Here is a 10,998-nt window from a genome sequence, read left to right as displayed (position 1 = left end):
TGTAGTGGGTTTTTTTTTCAGGGGCAAAGGATCACGCTCTCTGTACCTCTTGACTTCTTCATTGGCCTGGTCCCTCACAGATCTAGATGCCGTCCTTACTTGAAAGTCTTCTCCCAACAGCTGGTCCAGGCTGACGTTCTTCTTTTTACAAGGAGGTTTATCATCTGAAATAGAAAACAAGTACCATATATTACTGGCTATGTTTGCCATGAAGTTTTTTAATTGACTACCATTTTATGTATAAATCTTCATTTGATGTTCAGAATTTATTTATGTAAGGACTCGTGTACATATGTAAAATATGTATCATTATCATTATTATTTAACTCTTTCTTTGCATGCAGATCCTCATATTATAGTGAATGTGTTTTATACTGATACTATGACTGCAGCACAAGTTTAAGACAAAGTCTTCTCGTTCTTGATCACAAGTTATAAAACACACAAACCTTTATGCTCATCTTGGGTCTGGGGTACATCAATGCAGATGTCCGGATCTCCATTTGCAGGTTCACTCTGACATGGATCAGTCTGCACTGGACCTCTCTGAACTGAACCCCCCGTTACCTAGAAATAAAACATGAAATAACATTTAGTGTACAGTATGGTTAAATGCAGTGTAAAGAATCAAATAAACAGTAGTCAGAATATATCTAATGACAGCAACAAAACACACCAGACTGTAACTGAATGTAATATGTATTTTGTCAGTGTGTTGGGGGATTTACCTTGTGATGCAGGGATGCTGCTTCTGCTGATATGCTTGTGAATGTCCTCTCTGCATCATGGTTACTGAGGAAGGGCAGGGACTTAAAACGGGGGTCCAGAGCTGCTGCAGTGTGGAAGAGATGTTCAAGGCCTGTGTAGCGTTTCTCCAAGTCATTCTTGAACGCCTGCTTCATCTCTCTGATTAACACTGAGTCTTCATCTGATGGTTCAAAGTTCTTTTTAAGCTTTGCTTTTACAGGAAGAATCATTGAGAGTGTGGGTCGCTTGTCTTCAGACATGCTGGTAGTCACAAGTTTGACCGGCGCCATCAGTTTGACAATGTCTTCAATGTCGCAGAAGTCTTTGTCCTTGAGAGTATTCACCTCTTCTCCTTTTCTGAGGTCCCTGGACATGAGTGCTGCAGAAATCGCAGGATGTTGCTCAAAAAAGCGTTCAAGCATGTCATGGGAGCTATTCCACCGCGTGGATACATCTAGGATGAGTTTGTGGGAAGGCAAGGCTAGTTGTTTCTGTTTCTCTTGAAGGATTTCTGCTGCCCTCACACTACGATGAAAAAAGGCAACGGCTTTCCTCACTCTCCCCAGCAACCTTGCTACTGTGTCAACTTTAAAGGCTTTCTGTGTGGCGAGATTAATAGTGTGTGCAAAGCACATGAGGTGAGGGGTCATCTCTGCTTCCACTCCAGCTAATACCATGTTTGTGGCATTGTCTGTCACCAGGGCTGGATCTTTATCAAGAAGGTTCCAGTCAACACATGCCTGTTTTAGCAGAGCACCAATGTTTTTCCCAGTGTGGGATCCTTTGAATGCCCTGGTTTGCAACACATGCACATTTAGCTTCCAGTCTGGAGAGATGTAGTGGACAGTGATGGTCACATAAGACTCAGTGGAGCATGACGTCCAGGCATCGGTTGTAATAGCAACTCGCTCTGCATGTGCCAATTCTTTTTCAACTTGGCTCTTCACTTGGGCATACAACGCTGGCATGCATGTGTTTGTGATATGCTGCCGGGACGGAATCTTATATCTGGGCTCTAACGTATGAATCAAATCCTGAAATCCTTCCCCCTCCACTATATTGTACGGCCATAAGCCCTTAGCTATGAAACGGGTTATTGATGCCGTTATATCCTTAGCTCGTGATGAACTGTCGCCGAGTTGCCCGTAAAATTTAGTGATAACGTTACCCGTCGCTCTCTGTGTGGCAGCTGCCTGCTCCTGCTCGTTGTTATGGGGCTTGAGAAGTTCGCCATACTCCTCTCTGTGTTTTCTCGTTGCATGTTGATCAAGGTTTGTTGTGCTACCAGTGTACTTCAGAGGTGCTCTGCATAGCTTACAAATAGCGTGGTTTTTGTCGAGTTTTCCGTCCTTCTTGTAAAACCCGAAAACGTTCCACACTTTAGACTTTTGTCTGGCTGCTGTATTGAAAATCTTTCTCGGTGACCCGCTAACGCTGCTACTATTTACATCCATTCTCGTTGTCTTGGTGAGCTACGGAGCATGCGTGAGAATAGCTTCGCGGGCATTTCCGACTCTCGCGTTGTTTTATAAACGCACTGTCAACCAAGCTAGTCTCGCGATACCCGGTTCATGTCTCTTCAACCGGTTCATCTCAGCATTTGTGGCTGGTTGCTGTCGATTTATACGGCTGCTACCGACACAACCATATCGCTAGCTTGTCAAACCGGATATCTGGTCGTATCGGTTTATCTATAACAACCCTAGTGTAAATTGGTCTTCCAGCTGTTCGTTATATGCTCAATTTCCTTTTTCCAGCCACTTATTGCTACTTTTCCCAACTTTTTTGGGATTTGTCGACGTTGTGAAATTTTGAATCAACATATTTTTCCTTTAAAATGTTACATTTACTCAGATTAAACTTTTGATCTGTCATCTATGTTATATTACGAATAAAATATTGACATTTGCCATCTCCACATCATTGCATTCAGTTTTTATTCACAATTGGTTTAGTGTCCCAACTTTTTTGGAATCCGGTTTGTATTTTAATGTTTCTGTACAGTGCCCTGAAATGAATTCTGTTGTGACTTGGCACTATATAAATAAACTGAATTAAACACAATCATAAAATTAAAAAAAAAAAAAAAAAAAGAAAAAAAAAAAGAATATGAACTGAAAAATAAAAGAAAACTATATATGTGTAAAAAAGGGAAACAAAAACAGCTACATTATAAAGAAATGTAAAATACTAAAAACAGGAACATGTCTGTGTTGGTTTATGCCATGAACTTAGCAGATGTTTGAAGCCATTTAATCACTTGAATATCCACTTTAAAGCTAGGTATAAAACAGTATGTTTTGTGTTAGCAGAATTTAATTCTAACTTTGAAACTTATCCAACATTAATAAAACTTAACTCAAGTTGCCTTTTTGGACATACATGCATATGTTTGTACAAACTGTACTTGAGAGGAGATTAATACAGCCTCATAAAATCAATTATGATTATGATAATTGGAATAGTATCGCTATCGACGTAGGTATCGGGATTGGATCAGAAACAAAAGTGGATTGTGCATCCCTAAAAGGTGTGCATGTAGTTGACTTGGCGAAGCAGTACGACCATAGAACTTCTACGATCTGCACCGTACTGAAGCAGAAGGAGTTGATAAAGGTTATAACACCAGACGAGGGGGTTCAAATAGTTTCTAAAAAGTGGTCATCTATCCATGAAAATATGGAGAAGCTGCTGATTGTGTGGTTGATGGAGAAGCAGCTCGCAGGAGATACCATGACGGAGGCTATATTCTGCAAAATGGCACAAGCTATTTACGTTGATTATCTGCAGCAGACCCCAGGCACTTTGACGGACGAGGTGTCGGGTGAGCCATTTAAAGCCAGTCAGGGCTGGTTTGAGAATTTTAAAGAGAGAAATGGCATTCACTCCATTGTCAGGCATGGTGAGGGAGCAAGCGTGGATATTCATTCAGCCTTTATTTAGACAGGTTAATTCCAATGAGCCTCGGGGACTCATTTAAAAGAGAGACCTGATTTTAACAAAGAGTGATGACAACAATAGACAGTCATAAAAGAGGCATTTTTTTTTTTTTTTTTTTTTTTTTTTACAAATTAAAATAAAATGGCAATCAAAAGGATAGTCAAAAGGAAAAAATAGCAAAAAAAACAACCAAACAAAAACAGCTAGATTATAAGGCAGTGTAGAAAACTAAAAACAGGAACATGTCTGCATTGGTTCTTGCCAGGAACTTAACAGATGTTTAAAGCCACTTAGAGAGGTCAAGGTCCAAAGCTTCAGATTTTTTTGTAAGATATTCCAGGAAACGGGAACGGAGTAGGAGAAGACCCTTTTGCTTAGTTCAGTTCTCACTTAGGGGACACTGCAGGTAATAATGTCCTGAGAGAGCATGCTGTAGCGGTACTCAGGCAGAGACATATAGGAGGAGATGTATGAAGGCAGCAGACCAAGAAGTGATTTAAAGATGAAAATGTACCATTGGGAGAATGTGTGAAGTTAATGATGTCCAGTTAACCAGTGACTACAGTGTGCAATGGTAGTTATAGCCAGTAATGAATCTTAGTGCACCATGATAGGCAGCATCCAGCATCTGCAGGGTGCTTGTAGGAACGTTCATGTAAATAATGTCACCTTAGTCAATGGAGGGAAGGAAAGTCGCAGTTACAAGGTATTCCCTAGCATTCAGAGTTAAACAGGGTCTATTTCTGACAAAGAAACCCAGTTTAACTTTCAGTTTCCTTACTAGGTTTACCATGTGAAGCTTAAAAGAGAGATGCGAGTCGACCAAGATACCCAAATACTTATAGGAATCGATAAACTCAATAGGGATACAATTTGAGGATAAAATCAGAGGAAGAACTGCTGGGACCGACTTCGTGTTTGAAAACAGCATTCCTTTGGTTTTATAGGCATTTAGGACAAGTTTGCGACGGAGCAAGTCTGACTGGATGAAGTCAAAGGTGGATTGCAAAAGCTGTAAAGCCTTAGCAACTGTTTTAGCTCTACAATAAACAACTGTGTCATCAGCATAGAAATGTAAAGATACATCAGGGATGCTCTGACCTACATTACCTATGTAGATTGTAAAGAGGGTGTGTCCTAAGTGGCTCTCACCCCGATAGTCGCTAAATGCTTCGAAAAACTGGTCATGACTCACATAAAAACAACCATCAACATCAACGAGGCCCCTCATCAGTATGCATACCGTGAGAACCAATCAACAGAGGATGCCATCTCCTCTGTGGTCCACACTGCGCTCAACCACCTGAAGCAGAAATACACAGTATGCTCTTTGTGGACTTCACATCTGCCTTCAACACCATGATCCCCCAAACCCTGATGGACAAACTATCCACACTAGGACTAAGCCCCTCCATTTGCAACTGATTACTAGACTTCTTAACAAAAAGACCACAGTTAGTGAGGATCCACAACATCTCCTCCTCCACCATAACCCTCAGCACTGCCTCTCCTCAGGGATGTGTGTTGAACCCCCTCCTGTTTACTCTGCTCACGTATGATTGTGCAGCTACCCATCCAGGCTGTCACATTGTAAAGTTTGCAGATGATACAGTGGTGGTGGGATGAATCACAAACAATGATGAGTCCAGCTACAGGCAAGAGGTGGAACACCTGGAGAGCTGGTGCAAAGAGAATAACCTTCACATCAATGTGAAGAAGACAAAGGAGATGATTGTGGACTTCAGAAGGAACAAAAATATCTACACCCCCCTGAACATAAGAGGATCTGCAGTGGAAGTGGTCTCCAGCTACAAGTATTTGGGTGTACACATGAATGACAACCTCAGCTGGAGCAACAACACCACCAGCCTGATCAAGAAAGCTCATCAGAGACTCTACTTCCTCAGGCGGCTGAGACGAGCTGGTCTGGGAAGCTCAGTCCTCACCTCCTTCTACAGGTGTGCAGTGGAGAGCATCCTGTGCTCCAGCATCAACGTGTGGCATGGAGGCTGCACAGCTGCAGAAAGAAAAGCTTTGCAGAGAGGGTGAAGGCTGCACAGAAGTCTGTTGGAGTCAGCCTCCCCACCATCACAGACATCTACACCTCTAGATGCAGGAAGAGGGCCACCTGCATCATGAAGAACCCCACTCACCCAGCACACACACTTTTTGCCCCACTCCCCTCAGGAAGGGGGTTGAGGAGCATTAAGTGTAGAACCACTAGACTGAGGAACAGCTTCTACCCTGAGGCTGTTAGACTCATGAATCTCTAACTAGAATAATCACTGTGAAAAATCACATCATGTTGCTGCTGATCTGTTTCAATGTTGCTGCTGATCTGTTTCAATGTTGATGTGTTCATGCGTGCACATCCGCTCACAGACTCATGTTCATGTTTGTGCTGATGTTCAATGTTTTTATGTTATGAGTGCTTAGTTTATATTTAGTTGATGTTTTTCTTAGTTCATATCTTAGATGTTATTACTGTTTTTCTTATACATTTGATTGTTGGATGTAACTGGGACCCTGTGTACATAATTTCGCTCTATCACATGTACCACATGAGGTGCGAATGACAATAAAGAAACTCTGACTCTGACTCCTAAGACTGAGCCTTGTGGTACACCATTGTTGACTGTTAAATAACTTGAGAAAGTACCATTATGATGAACACATTGCATCCGATCTGAAAGATGGTTAGACCACCAACCAATGGTGTGATCTGAGAAACCAATTTCTGAGAGCTTATGACAAAAGATGCCATGGTCCACAGTATCAAAAGTGCAGCACAATAATCCTTAGCATCCAGTGCTTCAACAATGTCATTAAAAACCTTCAGTGAAGCAGTTGTTGTGCTGTGCTGTTTCCTGAAACCAGATCGATGGGGAAGTAACATGTTAAATGACATGATTATATGATGATGATAAAGGATATGAAGGCAGCTGCGGATTACCTCAAAACGTTTACCTGATACCCTAGGTAAATGCTTAATAAATATTAGTATTTGCAGTACATTCTATTGTTTTGCATTATTATACATTATTTGATATTTAAATGTATTGTTTACTTACTTATACAGTATACTTAACAAAAATCTGTTCCTGTGTTGTGGAACTGATTAATGGCAGTTCAATTCATTGCAATGGAAAAAATTGATTTAACACGAGAGTAATTTGAGTTATAAGCTCCGTCTTTGAACGAATAAAATTCGTAAGTCGAGGAAGCGGCCACAAGTTACCTGGCTGAGCCACTAATCATGCTCAGTAGGATGTTTTCTTACCGGTGATGTGCTCCTCAGTGGGAAGGACGTTGCACCTCTTGAAGAACTCCTCGGTCTCTGCGTCAACAACTAACAGCTTGGTCTCCGCTCCGCCGGCTTTGATGGCTGCCACCACCTCTGAGTGCTGCATGTCCACCACCGACACGCCGTTCACCTGAGGGCAGGACAGGAGATGCTAGGCTCAGTTTAGTTCCCATGCAAAAGTCTGTGTTTATTGCTGAGTTGTCTAAAACCAATTCAATTCAATTCAGTTTATTTATATAGCGCAAAATCACAACGACGTTGTCTCAGGGCACAGGGGCGGCTGTGGCTGAGTCGTTAGAGCAGTCGTCCTTCAATGCAAGAGTTGGGGGTTCGAATCCACCTGCATTCACATGCCGAAGTGTCCCTGGACAAGACACTGAACCCCTCGTTGCCTCTGATGTGTGTCTCATCAGTGTATGAATATGATAAAGCTCTGATTAGTCTCTTTAGAATTATTTGTTCAATTTGCTTTGTATAGATCTAGTAGAGTGCTGTATGAATGGGTAAATGAGGACACAGATTGTAGTGTGAAGCGCTTTGAGTATCTAAGATAGAAAGGCGCTATATAAGTACAGTCCATTTACCATTTAACAGGAACATTCACATACATAAAAAAGTCAATTAGTAAAGTTCTCTATAGAAGGAAGCCAGCAGACAAGTTGAATCTTGGTCTCCCATCATGAGCAAGTACAATGGCAACAGTGGAAAGGGAAAACCTCCTTTTTAAAAGGAAGAAACCTCCAGCAGAACCAGGCTCAGGACAAGCGGCCATCTGCTTTGACCGGCTGGGTTGAGAGGATGGAAAGTAGAGACAAACGAACACAGAATGGTAGGTCCAGATACTGTATAATGCCCCTTTTCCATTAGTACCTGTAGTACCGGTTACAGTACAGCTCTACTCTACTCAGTACGGTATACGTTGTGTTTCCATTATGCTTTCAGTACCGGTTCTAGTGGGCGGGGTCCAGAATCCAACATGCATTACCAGATGGTGGCTGTAGTGCGCCATTAAGCTATTGTACTAGCCACCACTTAAGTGTTAGAAGAAGACGACCATTAAACAAAATGGAGGGTATCGTGACTTTGTTCAACTTACTTCTCAGTCTGTGGCTTTTTGAACGCCGTTGAAGACAAGAGAGTCAAAAACGGCTTCAGGAAGCGAGGCAAAGAACTCTGGAGAAGTACAGGAGAGTGTGGGAAGCCCTAGAGCGCTACAAAATAGAAGACAGGAGGCGAGCTAAACGACGTGTGTGGGTAAGCTATTTTGCTATAGCATGCAATAACACATGATAAAAGCCGAGCATAAAAGTACATAAATGTCGATAAAAAACAGTTTAGTAATACATATGCCGTGTATGCGTTTCAGATGATTCGCCTGCTAAATAATAATAATCACAGCAGACCTACAGTGTGGGCGCATAACAGAGCTACTCGGTGGTGGGACGTTATTGTACCTGGTTTCACAAACAGTCAGTGGTTGAGGAACTTCAGGATGTCAAAACAATCATTCATCTACCTGTGCAATAAACTACGACCGGCTCTGGAGCGACAACATTCAACTTTCCGCCAATGTGTGTCATTAAAGAAGAGGGTGGCAATTGCACTGTGGAAGCTGGCAACTGGATCAGAGTACAAGAGTGTCGGACATCTTTTTGGCGTCAACATCACTACGGTGTGTAGATGTGTGCAGGAGTTTTGTGCTGCAGCAGAGACATTGTTGGTGCCAGAACAGATCCATTTTCCTGATGAAGAGAAGTTCAGAGAAATGGCCCTTTACATTGAGAACCGGTGGGGGCTCCCACACTGTGTGGGTGCTATTGATGGCAGTTATATTCCCATCATAGCACCACAGCACTATCACACTGATTATTTTAATCGAAAAGGTTGGCATTCCATCATCCTGCAAGCTGTTGTGGATGGAAGGGGACAGTTCTGGAACGTGTTTGCTGGACTGCCAGGGAGCCTGCATGATGCCAGGGTTCTGAGACTGTCCACACTGTGGGAGCTAGCCAGCCGGGGAAACCTATTCCCAGCTCATTTCAGGACCATTGGCACAGCGACCACTGGCTACTACATCCTGGGTGACTCAGCTTATCCATTGCAGGACTGGCTCTTAAAACCATTTTTCTGACACTGGAAGACTAACAGCAGAACAGCAGATGTACAACCAAAAATTTTGTAGTACACGGGTTGTTGTGGAAAATGCTTTTGGTAGGCTGAAGGGAAGATGGCGTTGCCTTCTTAAAAGGAATGACTGTGATATTGAACTTGTGAAGTCCATGGTGCTGACCTGCTGCTCTCTACATAACCTGTGTGAAAGTCATGGAGAGACGTACGAGACCGTATTGGATGAACCTGATGCAGAAGCAGCTGCCCAGCCACCCCGGGTGGCTGTGACACAGGAAGTTGGGGAAGGAAGAGATGATGTCAGAAATGCTCTAATGGAGCATCTCATGATAAATCATTCATCTTCATTTGATTAAGTGTTTAAATTAATCCCTAATTGTACACATTTTTTCTTTACCTGCATGCCTAAACCCATCTTTGTAACATTTAATTGTCACTGTTGATAATAAAAATGTATTACAATATATTGACTTTTGTTATGAACAGATTTGCACTAGAAAAAAGTTCATGTTATTAAAAGTGATAAACAAATCCCAGTGTGTTGTCATCACAGAAACTGCTTTTAAGAGCAGCTGTAGATTTAAAGAACATTATTGTTGAATTTCTCCTTAAATCTAAAGTTTTGTGGTTAAAAAGAACAATCATAAAACAGATGTACTTGCTATATACTAATTAATATATATTTATATACCATTATATCTCTATATATATTACTTTAATAATATACTGTGTATCCAAAAAAGTTCAATCTGGTCCTCTGGACATTCAAAAAATAAAAAATAAAAAAAATATAGAAACGTTTCATCTCTCATCCAAGAGACTTCCTCAGTCTGTTTTTTTTTTTTTTTTTTTTTTGAATGTCCAGAGGACCAGATTGAACTTTTTTGGATTTTTTCTACCTGGATTATTGAGCATGCATCAGGAAATATACTGTATATATTTTACATCTAATTTGTATTATATTTTAATTTATATTACACATAAACTAATTAAAAATAGCATTTTTTTGTCTCACTGTTCATCTTTACAAAACAGGCTGTCATATTTTCACTGGAATGACTGAAGTACAAAATTTTTGTGTGATGACTTCATCCTGGAACAAAAAAAGACTAATAATAGTAGAACAGATTGTAGAAATCTTTTCTTAGGAATCATGAAATCTTAAATGTATAAAAGGGATAAATCTCAAATTTGCCTAACCTTCACTATGAACGTGAAGAAAAATACTGTAAGCTTTTAACATTAAAAAAATTATAATGCAGACACAGGACATAAGAAACAAGTTTTTTATTTGAAAGTAATAAATGTAAAAAAAAAAAAAGGTAACTACTGAAACAAAATTACTAAACTAAAAACTACTAAAAGTACTACTACCTACTGATTATCAATTCAAAACTGTCACACAGGTCTAATGGCACACGCAAGATCTCCCAGCACACCAGGGAAGGCTTGATCGAAGGCTTCGGTCCGAGCAGCCTCCTCCCTTCGCTGAGCTGCTTCTTGTTCCCTAGCCTCACGTGCATCATCGCGAAGAAGACGAAAGTGTCTCTCACGCTGTTCCCGGTCCTCTTTCTCGCCTTCTTTCAACGTCAAAATCAAAGCCTGGTCTTTAGCTGACAATTTACTGCGTCTCTTGCCTAGACAGAAGAAAAGACAGGTGGTTAATCATTAAACACTATTTAGACACTGTTTTTTTGAAGAAATGCTGAAAGGTGCCATTACTGAACAAATGGTCTTTGTTGTTAGCTTTACAAGATAATTTTTTTGTGACTGTACATAATGAAGCAAGCAATGAATTTGGAAAAAAAAAAAAAAAAAAAAAATCTAAATATGTATATATATATATATATATATATATATATATATATATATATATATAT

The 10,998-nt window shown here is 40.8% G+C and overlaps 2 protein-coding genes across 2 annotated transcripts in view; both read right to left on the bottom strand.

The window, feature by feature from the left end:
- Positions 1-10,998, bottom strand: part of LOC119423343 (Na(+)/H(+) exchange regulatory cofactor NHE-RF1) — a 112,599-nt gene that overhangs the window by 47,769 nt on the left and 53,832 nt on the right. Inside the window, exon 3 of the mRNA XM_037690720.1 lies at positions 6,968-7,121. Coding sequence (XP_037546648.1) covers positions 6,968-7,121 — 154 coding nt within the window. The remainder of the gene's footprint in view (positions 1-6,967; positions 7,122-10,998) is intronic.
- Positions 383-1,539, bottom strand: LOC119423344 (E3 SUMO-protein ligase ZBED1-like). The gene is made up of 2 exons (XM_037690721.1): positions 729-1,539; positions 383-567 (listed from the first exon to the last, which is right to left on the bottom strand). The coding sequence occupies exons 1-2, from the start codon at positions 1,422-1,424 to the stop codon at positions 433-435; spliced, it is 831 nt and encodes a 276-aa protein (XP_037546649.1). The 5' UTR covers positions 1,425-1,539; the 3' UTR covers positions 383-432.

The sequence above is a fragment of the Nematolebias whitei genome, chromosome 17 (genome assembly GCF_014905685.2).
Source record: "Nematolebias whitei isolate Nwh7 chromosome 17, NemWhi1, whole genome shotgun sequence".
Lineage (NCBI taxonomy): Eukaryota > Metazoa > Chordata > Actinopteri > Cyprinodontiformes > Rivulidae > Nematolebias > Nematolebias whitei.
Note: the sequence above shows the minus strand (reverse complement) of the source record. Positions and strands in the feature narration are given on the sequence as shown.

What these genes read in the sequence shown, in the direction of transcription:
- LOC119423344 (XM_037690721.1), bottom strand. Translation starts at nt 1,424, where the DNA reads ATGGTATTAGCTGGAGTGGAAGCAGAGATGACCCCTCACCTCATGTGC. An exon ending in CAGCATCCCTGCATCACAAG is followed by an intron (nt 568 to 728) that starts GTAAATCCCCCA and finishes TTTTATTTCTAG; the next exon opens with GTAACGGGGGGTTCAGTTCA.